Consider the following 22,252-nt stretch of genomic DNA (forward strand, 5'->3'; position numbering starts at 1 on the left):
CAGAGGGTCTCTTTCAAATGTTCAGCTGAGTATTGATCAGTGTATGAATGGAGGAATCTACCCAAGGCTGGGGAAAGAACCACCCAAAAAGATTAGAAGTAACAGTGCCTGAGAATAGTGTCTGTTTTTTTCAGTGAGAGTGGAGAACATCAAATTTCGTGGGACAGTGTGTTGAGTACACAGAAGTGTCTGGCCTCAGTGGTGTGGAGAATAGTTAGCCCTAGACTGAACACTGTATCACATACACAAATCTTAAAAGCAAGAACTGAACTAATCAAAATGTTTCTATATGCAGAAGAAAGCTCAAGAATACTTAAACGAATAAAAAAAATGTCCAATACACAACAGTGTAAAATTCACAATGGCTGGCATCTAGTAAAAAATTGGCAGCCATGCAAAAAAGAAAAAAATGACCCATGAAAAGTATATAAATCAATCAAAGCTAAACAAGAACAGGTACGGATGTTATAATTAGTAGATAGGATATTAAGCAATTATAGAAGTATATTCTGTATTTGTAAAATGTTAAATAGAGACATGGAAGATATAAATGGATCCAAATCAAACATCTGGAAATGAAAACGGCATTGTCTGAAATAAAAATATCCCAAATGGAATTAACAACAATAAACATTGCAGAGAAAAACGTAAGTGAACTTGAAGATACAGCAATATAAATTATCCAAAATGAAGCATAAATATGAAAGAGAATTAAAAAAAAAATAAGAGTATCTGTGACCTATGGACAATGCGAAGCTGCCTAATGCACAGGTAATTCAAGTCCCTACAGGAGAAGAGAGGAGGAAGGATAAAAATATTTGAAGAAATAATGCTGAAAATTGTCCAATTTTGATAAAAACTGTAAACCCATATATCCCGCAAGCTCAATGAGCTCCAAGCACAAGAAACATAAATAAGAACATACCAAGGCACATCATAATTAAATTCTTTAAAACCAATAATAAGTAGAAAATCTTAAAACATCCAGAGAAAACAGAATATGTAACTGAAGAATAAAGATAAAGATGACTGCAGATTTTTCATTGGAAACAGTTGTACATACTCAAAGAAAAAAATGTCGGTTTAGAATTCCATGCCCATTCCTATTTCTTTCTAAAATGAAGGAAAAATAAAGACTTTTTCAAACATACAACTGCTAAAAGAACTCATCACTAGAAGACATGCACTACAACCAATGTTAAAGGAAGTCCTTCGGGCAGAAGAATAATGATACCAAATGGAAAAGTAGAATATGGAGGTAGACAAAGGAAGGAGGAACACCAGAAATGGTAACTGCATGGGTAAATGTATGATTTTTTCTTATTGTTTAAATACCTTTAAATATAATTGGCTGTTAAAACATTAGCAATGGTAGTATAAGGTATGCAACATATATAAAAGGAAAATATATGACAACAGCAACACAAAGGGTAGGAGAGAAAAAATCGAAATCTATGCTTATAGTGTTTTTTATACTATACTATTTGATAAGTAGTATGATATCACTTGAAAGGAGATTATATTAAATGAACTATGTATACTTTAAGCCCTAAAACCACAAATCAGAGCGTTATAGCTAATAAGCCAACACAAAAGATAAAATGGAACCATAAAAGTATCCATTTCATTCAAAAGAATACAGAAAAAGAAGAAAAATGGAATGAAGAACAGAGGGGACAAATAGAAAATAAATAGCAATTTGATAGATGTAAACCAACCAAATCAACAAGCACATTAAATGTAAATAGTCAAAATGCCCCAGTTAAAAGGCAAAGATTGTCAGTGGATTTTTTTTTAACAAGACAAAACCTACTATATACTGCCTACAAGAAACCCATTTTTAGTATAAAAACACAAAGAGGTTTAATGGAAAAAGATATACCACACTAACACTAATTAAAAGAAATGTTATTAATATCAGACAAATTAGATTTTAGAGCAAAGAATATTACCAGGGAGAAAGGAGGATATTTTCTAATAATAAAGGGGTAAATTGATCAAGAGAACATGTGAATCCTAAACATGTGATCACGCAATAATAGAGCTTCAATTACATGGAGAAAAGTTTATAGAGAGATTGTCAGACCGGATTTAAAAGAAAAAGAGCAAAGATTCAACTATGGTGCTTTGAGGCTCACTCAAAAATTGAGTCTGTAGACTCAGTTCAATTCAAAAATCCCAGAAGACTTTTTTGTGTAAATTGACAAACTGACTCTAAAATTTATTTGAAAATGCAAAGTACCTAGAATTGCTTAAAACAATTTTAATGAAAGAAGATTAAAGTTGGAAGCCTTACATTACTTGATTTCAAAACTCATTATGAAAAATCCAACATCTCCTTCTATAAAAAAAAAAACTTTAAGCAAAGTAGAATAGAAGGAACTTTCTCAAAAACATAGATATAGGGTGTCTATCAAAACCTACAACTAAATCATACTTAGTGGTAAAAGACTGAAACCTTTTCTCCTAAGATCAGAACAAGAAAAGGTTGCCTGCTCTCCCCACTTCTGTTCAAAATTGTATTGGGGGTTCTAGCGGGTATGTGAGGCAAGAAAAAGAAAGCAAATGCATCCAGATTGAAATGGCAGAAGTAAAATGGTCTTTATTTGCATACAACATGTTCATCTGTATAGAAAGTCAGATGGAATCTACAAAAGCTATTATAATTAAGTGAGTTTATTAAGAATGCTGGATACAAGGTCAAGATACAATATCAACTATATTTCTTTATACCTGCAATGAACATTTGCAAAATTGAAATTTAAAAACACAGTGCCATTTAAAATAGTGTCAAAAATATGAAATAGCCATAAATTTGACAAATGTTGTAAAAGACCTCTAAACTAAAAACTATAAAATACTGTTAAGATAAAATTAAAAAGAGCTAAATAAATGAAGAGATATACTGTGTTCATGCATCAGAAAAGCCAATATTGTTATGTCAGTTTCCCCCAAAGTGATCTGTAGGCTCAATTCAATTAAAAATCCCAACAGGGTTTTTGGGTAAATTGACAAACTGACTCTAAAATTTATTTGAAAATGCTAAGTACCTAGAATTGCTAAAAACAACTTTGATGAAAGAAGATCAAAGTTGGAAGCCTTATACTACTTGATTCAAAACTTATTAGAAAGTTGCAGTAATCAAGACATTGTGATAAAAACAGACAAATGCATCAATAGATACAGATATAGACCCGCGCATATATGGATAACTGATCTTCAACAAAGGTGCAGAGGCAATTCAGCGATGAAAGGATAGTCTTTTCAGCAAATGGTCTTAAAGCTTGTGAATATCCATATGCAAAAACCAAAAAAATAAAACTTTATTCACACAATATACAAAACTTAACTAAAATGGATTAATGTAAACCCTAAAATTATGAAACCCCTAGGAGAAAATTTTGTCACCTTTGGTTAGGCAAAGATTTCTTAGATAGGCACCAAAGTCATGTTCTATTAAATAACAAATAGATACATTGGACTTCCTCAAAATAACAATCTTTTTTTTTTAAGGATACTGTTAAGATAATGAAAAGCCAAGCCACAGACTACAAAAAATATTTGCAAATCACATATGTGATAAAGGATTTGTATCCAAAATATAGACAACTGTCAAAACTCATGAATCAGAAAATGGATAACTAATAAAAAAATGGATGTAAGATTTGAAAGACCATTAAAAAAGACAGAAGGGTGGAAAATAGACACATAAAAAGATGTTCAATATTAGTTTTTAGGAAGGTGTAAATGAGATACCATTAGATACTTACTAGGATGGCTGAAATGAAGAAGACTGTCCGTGCCAAGTACTGGGAAAGATGGGAGGTGACTAAAACTCTCATACACTGCTGGTGGGAGTGTAAAATGTTATAGCCTCTTTGGAAACCACTTTGGCAGTTTTTCTTAAAAAGTTAAACATGTATCTGCCATATAATCCAGCCATTCCACTTAGAGGTATTTACCAAAGAGAAGTGAAAGCATATGTCCATACAACTTGTACGTGAATGTTCATTGTAACTTGATTTGAATAATCAAACAATCCAAATGCCCCTCAACTGGGTAATGGATAAACAAACTGTGGTACAGTCATAAAATAGAATATTATTCAGCAATATAAAAGAATGATCTATTGATATATACTACAACATGGATGAATCTGAGAATAATTATACCGAGTGAAGGAAGACAAACAAAAGAAATGCATACTGTATGATTCCATTTATATACAACTCTAAGAAATGCAAACTAAAATGAAATTGAAAACTAACAAAAGAGAAAAATAAGAGAAAAAAATAAAAAAATGAATAGACAAAATTCTGAAAACTCTGACATGATCCAAAACAGATTAGGCACAGATAAATAATATGAGTGTAAAAGAGGAGATAAGGTAAAGTAGTTATTAAAATACTGTAGCCCCCCTCATCTGCGGGGGCTATGTTCCAAGACTCCCTGTGGATATATGAAACCTCAGATAATACCAAACCCTTATATATACTATGTCTTTCCTATACATATATACCTATGATAAAGTTTAGTTTACAAATTACGCACAGGAAGAGATTAATGACAACAACTAATAATAAAATAGGACAATTATAACAATATGCTTTAATAAATGTTACTGTAGATCTTAGCAACCTCTGCATACAATTTTTTTCTTTTCTTATTAAGTGGAGAACTTTTACCTTTTTACTTAAAGGAAGCACTTTATGGCTTCTCTTTGGCATATCTGAATTGCCAACATCACTACTCTTGTGCTTTGGGGCCATTATTAAGTAAAATAAGGGTTCCTGGAGCTCAAGCATGATGCCATTCCAGTGGGTCTGATAATGGAGACAGCTGCTAAGTGATTAATGGGCAGGTAGCGTATACGGCATGGATACCTAGACAAAGGGATGATCCACTTCCAGGAGGGACAGATTAGGATGGTGCAAGATTTCATCACGCTACTCAGAATGATGCACAATTTAAAACATGAATTTTTTATTTCTGGAATTTTTCCATTTAATATTTTTGGACCACGTGATTTACCATGGGTAACTGAAACAGCAGAAAGCAAAACAGTGGATAAGGGGGGACTACTGTAAGTTTAATTCAGTTAGTGGAACTCCATCTGCAATTATATATCAGCAACTTTGAAAATATTCATAATATGGACAAATTCTTAGGAAAATAATATTTAAGAAAATTGACTCACTAAGAAATAAAATGCTTGAATAGTTCTATAACTACAAGTATTATTAATATGTTTAAAGTTGAAATAAAACTTTTTTTTAGAGAAAACGCTAGACCTAGACTTTTTTTTATAGGTAATTTGTACTAAATCTTGACAAATTATCTCAGGTTAATAAAACTCTTGTATAATATACATAGAAGGAAGATTTCCAAGCTCATTTACAAGGAAAACATATGTTTTAAACCAAAAGTCTACAAAGCTATTCCAAAAAGGAGATTTATAGGCTCATTTCACTCCTAAGTGACAAAAAAAGCTATATAAAATAGCAAATGAAATCCAACAGCTTTATAAAAATCTATAAATGTGATTTAAAGCGTTTACAGATTAAAGGAGAAAAACTATGTTCATTTTTCAATAACAAAAAATGGATTCTTAATTTAAAATAGTCTCACAAAGGAAACATCAATTTGATAGAATTAAACATAAATTCATAATGATATCTGTTAGAAAATTATGAATTAGAAAAGAATTCCTCACTCTTATAGAATGTCTCTGAAAATCATACAGAAAATCTCATCTTTAAATGGCCAATAATAGAATCATTTCTTTAAAACAAGAACAGGAGAATGTAAAAGATCTTAGAGTAATAAGACAAGAAGAATTTAGAAACATTAGGGATGCAAAGGAAGAAATAAAACTATCATTATTTCAGATGACATTATTGTTTACCTCAAAATCTGAAAGGAATCTACAGATAAATATAGATGTCTGGATATAAGATTAATATGTAAATGTCAATTGCATTTCTATAGACCAGTAACAAACAGGCATAATTTACAATAGCAACAGAATATCAAATACCTAGGAATAAATCTAGCAAAAGTTTTGTAAAACTGCTATAGGTAAAAATTATGAAGGTTTATTAAGAAACATTAAAGAATACCTAAATAAATGGTTAGTAGATATTATAATTATTGTCATTTTGTTCATACAGAGTTTGTTTAGATTTACCTAATTTTTGCTACTTTCTCTTCTTTTTCTTCTTTTTTCATGTCATCCCTTCCTTCTGGGATAAATTTCTCTAGATTTTTGAAGTGCACATTTTTTAGAAGTTCTTTCAATAAAGAACTGGAAACAGACTTTGTTTTTCTGAATATATCTGTATTTCTTCATTCCTAATGGAAAGTTTAGCTATGTTTAAAATTCTAGAATTACTTTTATTTTTTCTCAACACTCTAACAATGTTATTTCAGTAACTTCTGGCTTCCAGCTTTGCATGAAAGTCTCTCCATTTATTTAAATTTTCTTTAATTTGTTATTGGTTGTTATGAGTTGAACTTTGTCCCCTCAAAATTATATGTTGAAGTCCTATCCCCCCATACCTCAGGATGTGACCTTATTTGGAAATAGTCTTCATAGAGGAAATCAAGTTTTCATTTTTGAGGTTATTAGGGGAGGCCCTAATCCAATATGAATAGTGTCCTTATAAACAGGAAATTTGGACACAGAGATAGACATGCACAGAGGGAAGACAATATGAAGACATTCAGGAGAAGATGGCCGTGTGACTGGAGTGATGCATCTACACGTGAAAAAAACACCAAGGATTGCTAGCAAACATCAAAAGCTCTAAGAGACAAGGAAAGATTCTTCCCTGGCACCATCAGAGGGAGCACGGCACTGCCGACCCAATGATTTGAACTTCTTCCTTCCAGAACTGTGAGACAGTAAATTTCTGTTGTTTTAAGCTACCCAATTTTTGGTACTTTGTTACAGGCAGCCCTCAGAAACTAATACAGCAGTGTTTTGTGGGTTTCGGTGAATATGTTTTGCACATTTTTTGTTAAATGTATTCCTAAGTATTTCATGTGTTTGGATATTCTTATAAATGATAGTGGTTTTGAAATTAATTTTCCAAATATTTATTGCTGTTGTTTAAGAAATATAATTCATTTTTGTATATTGACTATGTATCCTTCAATCTTCCTAAATTGTTAGTCTTAACTTTTTTATAGCTTTCTCAGGATTTTTAATTTACATGATCATGTTGATGCAGGGTCGGTGAGCCGAGGAGTCAAAAGAAAGAATTTCTTAGACTCTCAAGATCTGGCAGTAGTGCTCTTTTATTTAGAGAATAGTGTGGAATAGCATGGGGACAGGACCCATGGGCAGTCAGAGCTCCCGCTGCTGCCGCTTCTGCTGCCCCCGCTGGCATGGGGACAAGACCCACGGGCAGTCAGAGCTCCTGCTGCTGCCACTTCTGCTGTCCCCACTGGCATGGGGACAGGACCCATGGGCAGGCAGAGCTGGTGCTGCTGCCCCTGCTGGCATGGGGACAGGACCCATAGGCAGGCAGAGCTCCTGCTGCTGCCCTGAGTTGAGGGTTAGGGCTAATTTTATAAGGCATGGGTATGTGACTTATTTTTACTGGAAAAAAAGAAAAGATGATGTAAAAAGTCATTAAATGATTTCAGTGCAGGTGGAGTCTGGTTATTGTGCGGTCATATAACTTTAGATATGAATCTGGCCATATAGATGGGCATGTAGGTGAGGATGCCCCGGGCTCCCTGGGGCAGTCCTAATTCATACCATAAAAAAAGTCCACTGGGTCATATAGTTTGGCATGTAGGCCAGGTCACCTTGGGCTTCTCTAGCTGGGGCAGCCTTAATCCACATCAATGTTACTCCCTGCTTCCCAATCATATTCCGTTCATATATTTTTGTTGCTGTAATTTACTGTCACGCAGTGTTTACAGTGTTGAAAAGAAGGAGTTGGAGTGGACATCCTTGGCTTATTCTTTGTCTTAGGGGGAATGCTTTCTGTATTTCATAATTAAGTGTGATGTTAGGTATAGGTTTTTTACTAGATGCCCTTTATCAGTTTGAGGAAGTTTCCTTCTTACTAGTTGCTGAGACATTTTATCGTGAATGGAGGTTAGACATTTTCAAATAATTTTTCTACATCTATTGAAATAATTTTAAACTTGCCATGTGTAAGTGAAACAACTTACTTTTACATAAAGTAAAACTAGAGAGACAAATTAACAAATTTGCCACCATTGTAGGAGATTCCAAAATAATTCTCAGTCATTGATAACATCAAGCAAACAAAAATTTAGGGAAGATAAAAAAAGAACCAAATCACACAATTAACAAGTTTAATCTCATGGTCAAATAAAGAACTCTGCATCTAATAATTAATGGATTCATATTCCTCTGTTATCCTTGAAACATTTGTAAGAATTATTAATATACTATTCAATAATTCATGTTTTGACAAATTTCAAAGAATTGACAAATATAGGCTGTTTTCTTCAACTACAGTGTTACTATGTCAGTTTTTTTAAAAAAAATAAATTATACCCATACATTTGAAAATTTTCAAAAATAGACCCTTCTACTCTAATGAACATTTTTTTCAAGATCTATTCTCTCTGCAGTTGTCATGCATCATTCTGTCACTAGTGTCTTAGATTTAATGAAGTATGGTAAGTATTTTATAGACTCAAGAAGAAAATACCTAGACCTGAACTTTAATGAATATACTACATATAAATATTTGAGTAATGCAAAGAAGTAGTCAGAGGGGGAATGCTTATGTTAGTAAAGATTAAAAGGCTGAAAATTATGATGTACTCATCCAATTTAAGAGTTTAGGAAAAGAATAGTGAAATAAATTTGAAGTACAAGCATAAAAATAAGAGCAGAAATCAGTAAAGTAAGAAACAAATTGCTAGTTGATGGGATTATGGAACCCAAAAATTAATCCTTTGAAATGAATCACAAAATAAACTTTTTGTGAAATTTATTGGCAGAATAAAAAGAAGGTACAGAATTCAAATGGAGCTGTAATAGAGACATCAGAAAATAAATAGATAAGGTAAATTTATGAACATTGTAGCTAATGCTTTGAAAACTTAGACAAAGTGACCAAATTCCTATGAAAAATATGACTTATTACACTTTGAATCAAGAAGTCATTCTACATCTACTGAAAAATGGATTCGTAATTTAAAATAGTCTCACAAAGGAAACATCAAACCATGATAGTTTTATTGATGGGTTCTCTCAAAATTTCAAAGAACAGATTTTTTTAACAATCCTACATGAATTCTTCCAGGGAATAAAAAAGGACAAATTCTCAGTCTTTTATTGAGCCAGTATAACCTTTAACCTCAACTAAAAGGTTGGTACAAGAAAGGAAACAACAGGCGAGATTCACTTGTAAATGAAAATGCAAAAATCCTCACTGAATTTAAAAGAGACCTTCCTCAACCTGATAAAATGTAAGTTCAGCAGATACCATTTTTAATGGGGAAATATTAGAAAAATTCTATTTAAAATCAGAACTTAAAAAGGAATGAAAGTTTCTCTGCTTCTTTCCTGCATTGTGCTTATCAGCATAGAAAAACAAGAAAAAGAAAGGAAAAAAGCGTTAAGATTGGGAAGAAAGATTGTCTACATAGAAAAATCCAGATTAAACCACAATCAGTTTATTAGAAGTAAAAAAAGAGAGAGACTGTAACAAGGTGGTTGGTTAACATTATTTTACAATAAAATTGTATCTCTGTATATGAACAATTAGTTTAGAAAACATAATTTTAACAATATTTCGTATAGCAATGGAAATTATAAGATATAAAGGATAAATCCAACAAATGTGGAAAATTTGAGTGGCCAAAGTTAAAAATTTCATGGAAATTTAAATGAGGAGAACGTCATATTTCATGGCTAGTAAAACAGTGCTATAATACATGCCAATTCTCCCTAAATTGATTCACCACAGTTCAAATCAAAATCCCAATAAGATGTTTTTGTGCAATTTGATAACCTGAATCTAAAATTTATATGGAAGAGCAAAGGGGAATGATTCAAGATATGATGGATTTGCTTTTCAATATAAAACATTATGATAACAAAGATAACGAGTTATTGGTTTATGGATAGGTAGCCTGTATTGGGAAAAATAAATAGAGCACCAAACAGATCCTGGTGGATAGGATACATTTATTTATGACATCACAGATCATTGAGGGGAAGGTGGAAATATTAAATAAACAATGCTGAGATATGTGTTGGAAAAAGTGAAGTTGTATCCATATCTCATACCATATATAAACTCAATTCAAGATGGATGAGGATTTAAATGCTAAAAGCAAAATTTTTAAATTTTCAGAAGAAAATATAAGAGACTATATCTCAGCTCATAAGCTCAGGAAAGATTTCTTAAACAGGACACTAAAGCACTACTTTGAAAAGAGTAGATTGATACATTCAATGATGAAACTTAAATACTTGAATTCATCAGAATGTAAAAACACAAGATTCAATTAGAAAATAATTGCAACATATTTAATCTCTGTAGAATTAATAGCAAAATAGATCCAGATTTTCATCAGGAAAATAATCAATAAGATTTGGAAAGAAGCAACATTTACAAACCATGTATACCTGCTACCTCCAACCCCAAGCACACACTCACACAAGACCACTCACAGAGGCTGATAAAATGAACTTCGTTTCTTGCTGGGGTCATTCTTATCTTACACCAGAAAGAGATCTGATTCTTGACCAATACCAAAATCATATAATCTTTATGCTCTGTGGTGTACCTGGCACATTACACTAATCATTACCCTGTCCTTGAGCATTTACAAGGTGAAACCGTGCTACAAGCTGGGTAGCAATTCTTAGCTATCTCCTTAATAGCTTCGTCTGTGTTATTCATCTTCTCTTCCAAGTACATTTGGAATGTATGTCCTAATTCTAGAAATCCTTTTGTGCCCAGTATGTTGGGATTTTGTCAGATAATTGTAGTTGCCACATCAATTGGGGCTATAAGAGCTTCAAATTTGATTGAGTCTAAAGTTTTATAACCAAAGGATTTGGAAGGAAAATAGGTGAGTTCCTTCAGTGGGACCACGTGGTAAAAACAGATAGGCGTCTTCTACCCAACCGTTAAAAGGAGAAAAACAAGAACTGCAGTTCCTGGCAGTAAAGACTCCCTCTCCCAAGAGGGCAGGCATTAAAACAGACAAACAAACAAAGAAAAACATGTATACGGTATGTCTAAGAGGAAGCTGCCAATGTTGGAGAGCAGTCTTAGAACGTTTAACTATTGCTGCTTTAGACAGCTTTCACAACATGAGCGCTCAGTGTTTTATAAACCTAACAGGAAAGCATTTATTTTCTGATAACTGAACTTAGTCTATTTAATGAATAATGTGTAGTGTAAGTAGACAGTTTTGAAATAGCAACACTTCATTTATCATTAAGTGTTTTCTGATGCCAAGGAAGGGGAAAATGCTTTAATAAAAGATTCTGTTGTGTAGGGTGTGCCTAGTACTGAGACATATGTAGGAGAAAAGATATATTAAAAAACAAATTATAATGTGTTTATTTATATATGTGATATATTTCATAATTAAGTGTCTTCACACTTTAGCCATCAAAGCTCTGCTTAATTCAATTTGATGCTATTTTTCCCATAGCATGGTTAACATTTTAAAATTTTGTTGTAGATTTGTTTTGTAATGAAAACACACACACAGAGCTCTTTAATGGTAATAATTATTACTGCTCTGTTTTAGGCTATTTCTTAGGAAACATAACACAGTTCATCATTTAGATATATGAGTCAGTTTGTGGGTCATTTATTTCTCATTTTCGTGTCAAAGCAATAAAGAAACAGGTAAACAAATAGTAAGTAGAAGGACGTTTAAGATGTCTTAAATTATGCTTCCTCTCATGAGTGTGATGAAAAAAGAATTGGGTATATTTAATTTATTAGTCATGCCTATTAGAAAAAGACACATGAATGCTTTTGAAAATAACATATTGTTTGTGTTTGGAAATTTATCTACACTTAAGTGCCTTTGTCTGAAAGCATCCAAAACTGACTTGACTTTGCTATTTTTGATTAGCTTTTTTTGTCCAATAGGTTTTATTAGTCAGCATCAAATCACTTACATATATTATTTAACATTTAATATTATTTTAAGCTTTAAGCCATTTAGGAACTTTATCTTATGCATTTGGAGGATAATATCCTCACATCATGAAATATGTGTGAAAATAAATGTTTGTGAGCTCATAATGACTTCCTTTCTCTCTCTATTTTTTAATTCTCAAGTGTTTCATTCAAAATCCTTTTATTTGTTTTTCAGGTTGATCAGGGTTTTTTTCCCTAATAATTGGCAATTTTAATTATTGCTATTGTTTGCTTCATAGGGTCAAAGAGAATAAGTGATAGTGAAGTCTCTGACTATGACTGTGATGATGGCATTGGTGTGGTATCAGGTAAGAATTTCAGAATTATTGTATAGTAATACGAAAGAAGTGTAATTCATCATTATTTACCAATAAATAGATAGATAAGTAAATAAATAAATAAAATGAGAGAAATAACTTGCCTCCTTATACCCCTGAAAACAACTTTATAGCAATTTAAACTCTTGAATAATTCCAATTGCTGAAACATCTGTACCAATTGTTAGATGGAATATCCTTACTGGAAGATGTCAGAGAAGTGAATACTTATAAATTTTCTGTTTTTAAACTACTAAATAATAAGGATTTCTCTGTAAATTTAAAGGGTTATTGTATAATTGAAACTTCTTTATATACTGCAATAACAATGTGAAAAAAATAAAATCTTTTTGACATCACCAATATACCAAATATGTCAAATATTTGAAGGAGATTTTTGAAATTTTTTCATTGTTGTTATGTTAAGTATCAGGTACAGCTACATTTTGAAATTATGTTACTGTAGTTGAAAATATTGCCTAATTTATGGTTTGAAATTTATCTGATGATTTAATATTGTAGATAAGTAGCTATTTTTTTAATAAATTCTGGGAAAATGTTTATATTTATATATACATTATACTATAATATTATAGAAATGTTTGATTCCCTTCTTCTTGAACAAATTTCATAAACAAAACATGTTCTATTGTATGTAAGACATGCTGCAATTGTATCAATGACTGTTATTCTGACTGATAATTTTTGTTTGACAATTTTCGTTAGAGTATGGGTCAGTTAGCATGCTATTAGTGACGTACTTTTTAAAATCTCAATATCTATTAGCCTTTATTTTTCACACTAAGGGTGAACAATATATTAATTATCTAAGACTGCAAAAATATTTTCCATGTTTTATGATTTGTGAATTAAACCTCAATAAATTTGTCTTGAAAAATATTTCCTATGGTCTCTAATCTGGAGATCATTACCGTTTCTTTCTATTTGTATTCTACTCCTTTGATAAGTGATTTTTCTACTTCTTCTCTTTACTAGATATATAGCTAGATCAGGTTTTCTTCATCCAAAATATTTTCCTTCAGGTCATTAAAGCTCTTTATCTTGATACCATTTTTGGCACATCTCAATTCTTCTATTTTCTATTTTCAGGATGGTAAACCTATGATCATTTTATTATTTTTCCATTCTGTTAAAGGAATTGTATCTTTTGAAAGAAACTTTATAAGAATCTTTCATTATTTGGGATAACACTCTCTGTAGTAAATTTTTTGCTATTACAGAATAGTATTTAGAAAACCTACAAAATTCAAAGTATTTACTCTGGGTTCGTTGTTTTTCAACGTTGTGGAAAATCATCTTTTCTTGTTTCAACATTTTTTTTTAACCTGTGTAGAGACTATATAGTGATTTATTTAATAATTCATTGAGGAGAAAAGATTGGTGTGTAAAATCATTTATTTTGCTGTTTTGAAATCCAATATGATTTTGTGAGATAGTTTTTTCATCATAAACTGGACTTTAGTAATGCATTTAAAAGGTAATATTTCAGAAACTAGAATACTATAATCCTGCCTTTGATCTTCATAAAAAGAATATGGCAATAACTTCAAATCCTTGGATTCTGTCACTATTAGAAATTTGAAGTCATTGCCACATTCTTTTTATGAACATCGAAATTAAGATTATGGTATTGTAGTTTCTAACATATTTTCTTTTCATAGGCCCATAACTTTAGAAAATGATGTACCAATTACATTTACATAAGTATCATGATAACTAAGACTTAAACATATGTTAATTTTGTTAAATATTTTTCTTATATTTTCTTTTCTTTATGTCCCTTTTGTCTAAAGCTCCATCATTAAAACCAGTTGAAATGGAGAATAAATGCTTCAATCAGTAGTTTATCAAATAATTTGACTACTAGATCAAGCAAACATCCTATATTCTCTGTGAAATTGTTCTTAAGGCATTTCAAATGGGAATTGAATATATACGTATACACAGTACCTTCCTGCCCTCCTCCCCCTTGTTAACTGGCATTTTAAACAAATAGTATAAGTCAGTACAACAGCAAATCTTTGTTACCCATTTGCAGAGATTTGTTTCCAATTGCAGATTGCATATCTGTCAAATTTAGAGTATCAGTTACAACCATTCATAACCCTTTTCAAAAACTAAGATAGCAACTTTTTCTTAATAATTAACAGTTTTGGCCACTTTATTCAGTTTTTCCAAGTTTGCAAGGCTGATTATGCCAGAGGTAATATTTTCCATGTGCTCTTTATTTTGTTTTTTCTGATGAACTCAAGTCAGAGGTAATTTTGAAATTTTCATTGCTAATATTATTCTTCAAAGTAAATTGAAATTTTGATTGATAATTTAGGCTTCTCAGGGAAGCAGTACCAGACATGGATTTTGCCTCCCATGGTATACTGAGTCAGGAAAATGGGAATGGTTATAAACCAACTATTCTTTGAACCAGTTGACTCACCCTACAATGTGAATAAATGGAATATATATATGTGACTTAATCATAGCCACATAAAATTTTAGTATTATTTCCCACTCTGACCTGAAACAATATACAAACAAATGTAAATAATTTTCCATTGGGAAGCTAGAGAGATGTTTTGATAATTAGCTCTTAAAAGTCACCTATAATCTTCTAATTTCCTAAGTCAATTATCTATCCCCAGTACTCATTTTTTATCACTTCTGAGTAACACTTTACATTATCAATCATGAATATTTTCTTAAGAATCTACATTTCTTTTGAATCTCCATGTGATTTCGTTATTGGGATTTTCTTCTTGTACTGACTCTTCCCCTTTTTCTCAATAGTCTCCCTTAAACTCAGTAGTCAGATCTCTTTTTGTCTCTCTTTATTCTTACCTTGGATTTCAATAATGTTCTTTTTATAAATGACTCTCAAATCTTTATCAACAGTTCTAATGCCTTTCCTAAGACTCTTTTCCACATATGTAACTGTTTGCCTACATGCCTGAAAATATGTTATCTTCCCCTCTCCAAGCAGGTACACCTTGCTAAACTTCTCTTACTCTTTGTAGTATACTCTTAACTTCCTAATGGGCTAATCAAAAGTTAAGGCTCCTTTATTCCTTCCCCTTTTTTGCTCCTGTATCTAATTACAAAATGTTATTGATTCACATTAGAGTGCCCCTAGACGCCATCCTTGGACTTTTTCTCTATCTATACTCACTGCTCTAGTGAGCTCATCTATTTATAGTTCCGTGCTTTTAAATAGCCTGTATACGCTAAAACTCCCAAATGGCCAGTCAAGACCACTTATTTGTACTCTAAATTTTTATTTTCTACTGCCCACTTGACATCTACACTGGGAAATGTAGTAGAAATCATCAACTTAACATGTCTAAAACCGAACGCCTGAACTTTCCCACCAAACCATGTCTTTTGACAGCAACTTTATTGTTTAATATACTTGAGTTAAAATTTTGGATTTGTTCTTGTCCCTTTTTTTATGTCTAATATAAAATCTTTCACACAATCTTTCTGATAGCTCTACCTTCAAAATATATTCATATCTCACTACTTCCCACAATCTCCATTGCTATCATCCTAGTTAAAACCACTTTTGTTTCTTGCCTGACTTTATTGCCCAGTCTCCTTTTAGTCTATTCTCAGCATAGTAACCGAAGTGATGCAGTGTAAGGAAAAGATAGATTATGTCCAATATCTGCTCAAAATCCTCCAATGGGAGCGAGCCCTGATGGCCTAGTGGTTGAAGTTTGGCGCTCACCGCTTTGGTGGGCTGGGTGACTAGCTTCTCTGTCATGGAACCACACCACCCATCTGTCAGTTGCCATGCTGTGGCAGTGGCCCACATAGAAGAACTAGAATGACTTACAACTAGGATATACAACCATACTGGGGCTTTGGGCAGGAAATTAAAAAAGAGGAAGATTAGCAATAGATATTAGCTCAGGGCAAATCTTTCCCTGCCCCCCACAAAAAAAATCCTCGAATGGGTTGAAGTCACTCAGAATAAATGCCAGAAATCCTTACAATACAAGGCCCTACATGATTTGCCCCCTTTCTCCAGATCTATCTGATCTCTTCATGACTTGCTGCACTCCAAGCACCCTATTCTCCTTGTTGTTCTGTGAACATGTCACGTCCACTCCTACTTTGGGGCCTTTGCACTTGTCTTGGAACCCTCCTTTCTGTATATCCACTTGGCAAAACATCTCACTTCCTTCAAATCTTTCTGAAATGTCACCTTCTCAATGAGTCCCATCTACCCTGACCAGCCTAAATAAAATTGCAAAATGTCCCCCTATTCTGGCATTTTGGTCTCCCTTACCCTGTTCTGTTCTCCTCATAGCAACTAATTACTTTCAAACGTATTATATATGATTTCGTGGGCTTTTTATTGTCTCTATCACTTTTCAACTAGAATTTAAGCCCCACAAGGGCAAGGCTTTTTATTTGTTTTGCTCACTGCATCACGTCTGGCATGCACGTACACTCATAAATATTTGTTGAATGAATGAATATATTGATTCTTTCTCTCTGCAGTCTGTTGCTACTACCAATTGTCATATTCCAAAGTTGTCACTAGCTATAGTGGCAGCTTAAATTTAAGTTGATTTAATATAAATACATTAAATACTAATCATATTTCAAGTGCTCAATAGTCATGTGTGTCTAGTAGCTACCATACTGGGCAGTGCTGATACAGAGCATTCTGTCATTTCAGAAACTTTTGTTGGACAATGCTATTCTAAGTTTTATAAGAGCAATTAATCCTACTGCAATCTCTGTAAGCTTTAGTTTGAATTGTACACTGCTGTCAGCTTCATCTTCCTAAATTGCTACTTAGATCATGAGAGCAGAATGTAGTATTAGAACACAGTGAGAGCATTCGAGTCAGACAGATCTTGTTTCAAATCTCAGCCCTAGTATTTGACACTTAATGTAAATTTCTTAGTAGATTTCAGTTTCCTCAAAAGTAAAGTGGGGATAATAACATCTTCTTTGCACAGTTGTTTCTATTACATCATATATACATTCCTGAAAAAAATTTGTGCCCTGCAAAAACATGGACTAAAAATAAAAATATGAGCACAATTAAAAAGTATTGTTAAGTTTTAAGCAATAAAAAATATTAAATGTAGCACTTTTTTAAAAAAAGGAAAGTGTCTATATGGAAGGAGTATATCTATATGGAAAGGAGGATAAGTCTGAAAAGTTATGGTGTCAAGAGAAATATTCACAAACACCAGAAGAACTCATGCAATACGTACCTCTAAGACAGAATTTGTGATCAAATTGAGTCAAGAGGAAGAACAAGGTTGAATGAGCATCACGTACAGTTCTATATTTCTCTGGCTTGCTGCATCCAGCTGTGTTGGTGTACTTTTCCTCCAACTGCTATCATTTGATAGTTGGAATGGATGCTATTGGTGCTCTATCCGTGTCCCCTTTACCTCAGCTGGTTTACCCATCCCCAGATACTGTAAATATTGGTTGCAAACAGCTCACAGCTGCCCTCTTCTCTAGAGAATTGGCCTTAGACAAATGGAAATCCCCTCACACAGGAGGTTAAGCACCTCACCTGCTTTCCATTGGCAGTCTTCAGCCAGTGACTGGCTAACAGGGATACAAAAGTCCCGGGCCCTTGCCTCAAAGTTGGAGCAACTGGGCTGCAATTCAAGTTCCAGAGCCTCCAGTGGGATCAGACTGAGACCACATTCTTGCTTAGTGTCTTCTCATGCCCTATTATGCTCTTCTAATTCCTTTCTCCTGAGAGCACTCCTCAATTATTCATGTGTATCCTAATCTTTGTCTCCTGCTCTGTTTCTTGGAAACCTAACCTGAGGTAATACTGCAAAACATTAACATATTGGGGAAATCACATATGAACCAATACTTTTTCTGTTATTTCTGAAACAAATGTCATAGCAGAACACTTTGTAAAGTTCCTGGCAGAGTTCCTAGCACATAGTAAAAGGTCAATTAACATAGCCATGTTGAGCATGATGAAAATAATGGCAGTGGTAATATCACTTTCTGCTCAGAAATTTTCAGGCTCTTTCCATTACAAACCTGATGTTTAGATACACACAACTTGGATCAAACTTACCTTTACTGCTTATTCCGCGACTGCTGCCCTACATTGAACTGCTGGTTGCTACCACCTTAGAATTCCTTCTACTTTTCTCCCCTCTGTCAAATATCACTTGCTTTCTAGGACTCATTAAGGTAATACTACTGCTAATAGACTTTGTCTAAGTGTGTCAAATCATTGGGCTAGTTCCCTCCTTCAATTTGTCATATTTTTATTCTCAAGCTTCTATCGTATGTCAGCCCTGTCAAAACTATAGGAAAGCAGTTTACATAGGTACTTCAAATGGTGTTCAGTGTTTTCTAATATTGTTTATCTCTTAAGGAATTGACTGTAGATTTTTAGGAACTTTTTGGAAGTTAATCATTTTAAATGTTTATAATTGTCAAGAAGCATTTGAAGCTCTTCTAGGCCACTGAAGAGATTAAAATGTTTTTAGAATAACCTTGAGTCTTTTATCAAAGATAATTAACTGTATATAAAAGTTTTACTCTACCTAGCACAGTGCCTTGGACATAGTAGCTATCTAAATATTTGAGTATTTGTCATTCCTTTTTAATTTAAGTGTTTACACTGTATTATTTTCTTAGTATTATGCTTTATTTGTTATTTACACTTAATATATTTAATTTCAACTTTCAACTTCACCAAGATTTTATGTTTTTCAGTAAAGTACAAAATACAAAAGGACATAGTGTGTAGATAACTATAATCTTAATCTTTTCACCTTTAGATTATCGACACAATGGTCGAGATCTTCAAAGCTCAACATTATCAGTGCCAGAACAAGTAATGTCATCAAATCATTGTTCACTATCAGGGTCCCCTCACAGAGTAGATGTCATAGGAAGGACTAGATCATGGTCACCCAGTGTCCCTCCTCCACAAAGGTAAGATAGCACACACATTTTATTTGTAGGTTGGTATTGTAAGCCTATTAATCATAAAGTACTGTTAATAATCTCTAAAAATAATAAATTTGCTGGAAAAAAGTTACTTAAGGAAAAACAAAACTGCTAGGGCTGGCCCAGTGGCCCAGCAGTTAAGTGTGCACGTTCTGCTTTGGCGGCCCAGGGTTCACTGGTTCGGCTCCTGGGTGCAGACATGGCACTGCTTGGCAAGCCATGCTGTGGTAGGGGTCCTACATATAAAGCAGAAGAAGATGGGCACGAATGTTAGCTCTCAGGGCCGGTCTTCCTCAGCAAAAAGAGGAGAATTGGCAGCAGATGTTAGCTCACGGCTAATCTTCCAAAAAATAAATAAATGAATAAGTAAAAAAATTTAAAAAAAACACAAAAACCAAAAATGCTGTTAAATAACCTATCTAATGAAAATAATATGAAATATAGGCTACTTTGTAACTTTGGATGACCTATATATGATTTTGTTATGAGTTAAAAATCATAAAGAAGATCCAGCTGTCAATCACATATCAATATTTAGCAGATCTAGTCAGAATCAACTAATTATACTCATGAATGATATAGATGTTGATAATTTAAGAAACAGGAAAAATAAACATCTGTTGGGCCTTTAAAATTATGAACAATCATGCGAAGAATAAAAAGGAAAGCATGGGTGGTGGGAAGAATGGCTCAGAAAATCTGCCCCTCCAGGTCTTATGCCTAGTGGAAAACTGATCAATCCAGTTAAGTACAGGAAGCCTTAATGGAGTGGAAATAATATGCTTGCTAACAAGAAATATGTGCACAATTCACATTTTATATACTTGCAGTGTTTAAGAAAATCTAAACTCTTAGAATGATAGTCTTATAACGCCTATTTTAAATGAATAATTGAGTTAGTTTTATATTTAGAATTTTTAATTGTAATCTTAACTGTTTTTTTTGCGGAAGCTTAGCCCTGAGCTAACATCTGTGCCAATCGTCCTCCACTTTATTTGTGGGTTGCTGCCACAGCAGAGGTGCAATTAGTTAAAAGATTTGGACTTGACATTACAGTGATTTTTGTCTTTTTCTACTATCTTCATTAAGAAACTCATTTCTTGGTGTAGTATATGATTATGGTTTATTAAGATGTTTAATGCATCTTGCTATTTCAGTCGGAACGTGGAACAGGGACTTCGAGGGACACGCTCTGCTACTGGACATTATAATACGATTAGCCGAATGGATAGACATCGTGTCATGGATGACCATTATTCTCCAGATAGAGACAGGTACATACGATTAAGTACTATTAGAACTTATTATAATCGCTACCTTCAGGAAGAAGGTGTTACCATAAAATGTTTTTATCCTGAACTTGGATATTTCTTACCTTAGTTTCTAAAACCATATGTTTCCTTTACAATGCCTACATTCATTCTTATGACCACTACTTCATTAAAAAAAAATAAAACAGACAAAGCAATCTTTTCTTTGGTAAGAAAAAATGTAAAATCATCTCGCTCTTGCAATTTTGATCCTTTGTTAAATCGAACAAGTTAAGTTAGTGAATTTACACCCAAGGATATAATGATAATTATAGTGAAAACAAGATGTATTATTATTCTTACCTTATCATAACCAATAATTATGTATAAAAATATTTCCATGAGATAATAGATTTAAAGTCTTTTACATTCATCAGGGAAATCAATGTTATTTTTTATATAATATTGAGGCAAGTCTGGTTTGTTTAGGAAACAAACACAAAAACTAATTCGTGAAGAGGTTTTTCCTCATGGCTTTCAGTAAACCTTTTAAGCATCTTAAAGAATCATGCTTTTTGATTGCTGTATTTGGAAGAATTCTCTGAATTTGCTCCATTAAATGTGACATACTTGGAAATAACATGGTATATTTCAATGCATACATTAATTACTACTAATTTTTTTAAGTTAAGCAAATTGATTAACCCTCTCATTTATGATTTGATTACATACAAAATGGAAAATGCTGTTATATTTCCCCCAAACTATCAAATGGGTTTGAGATAAGGATTCTTAAAGAAAACTTAATTTACTCTTCAGAGACTATTATGATAAAGTAAGGGAACTCAGAAATCTCTTTGTATGCATCCTAAACCAATTTTAGTAAAAGCACTTGGAGGCTTTTAAATGAACTGATATGAGAAGTTGCTGTCAATATTTATAAATTTAATTGTTTTGTCTAAATCTAGAGTTATATTCACTTCATGCTTATAATTTCATTGTGTCTGAGGACATTTTTCCAAAAGAAAAGATAGGGAATATCTTAGTCTACAATAGTGTCAAAAAAGTATTGGCTTTTGTGTCTGAGATCTAAGAAGATATAGAAAGTTATTTATTAGTGTTGGATGAAAGTTCATGTAGAGTTTTTTTTTTTCGCTTGAGGAAGATTCACCCTGAACTATTATCTGTGCCAGTCTTTCTCTATTTTGTATGTGGGTTGCTGCCACAGCATGGCTGCCAACGAGTGATGTAGGTCTGTGCCCAGGAACTGAACCTGGGCTGCCAAAGTGGAGTGCGCCAAACTTAACCACTAGGCCATGGGGTGGCCCCAAAAGTTAATGTAGTATTTTGTTTCTTTTTAATTTGTTTGACTTTTTCATAGTGATCTGTGTCTTTAGGGTTAATTGTAGGCATGCTATCTATAAAAATGGATGCTTATAAAGTACAATAACAATGAAAGATAACTATGTTGGTGTGATTAGGAGTTGGAAGGAGTCATATTAGGGTAGGTGAGAGAGTACTTTTGTTACCTAATAGAATTTTG

At 32.9% G+C, this 22,252-nt stretch overlaps 1 protein-coding gene across 49 annotated transcripts in view; it reads left to right on the plus strand.

The window, feature by feature from the left end:
- Window positions 1–22,252, plus strand: part of RIMS2 (regulating synaptic membrane exocytosis 2) — a 572,997-nt gene that overhangs the window by 332,034 nt on the left and 218,711 nt on the right. For all 49 annotated transcript variants that reach the window (XM_070481448.1, XM_070481450.1, XM_070481459.1 and 46 more), the window contains 3 exons: window positions 12,407–12,475; window positions 19,288–19,444; window positions 20,617–20,733. In XM_070481448.1, the coding sequence (XP_070337549.1) occupies window positions 12,407–12,475; window positions 19,288–19,444; window positions 20,617–20,733 (343 nt within the window). The remainder of the gene's footprint in view (window positions 1–12,406; window positions 12,476–19,287; window positions 19,445–20,616; window positions 20,734–22,252) is intronic.

Source organism: Equus asinus, chromosome 12 (assembly GCF_041296235.1).
Source record: "Equus asinus isolate D_3611 breed Donkey chromosome 12, EquAss-T2T_v2, whole genome shotgun sequence".
Lineage (NCBI taxonomy): Eukaryota > Metazoa > Chordata > Mammalia > Perissodactyla > Equidae > Equus > Equus asinus.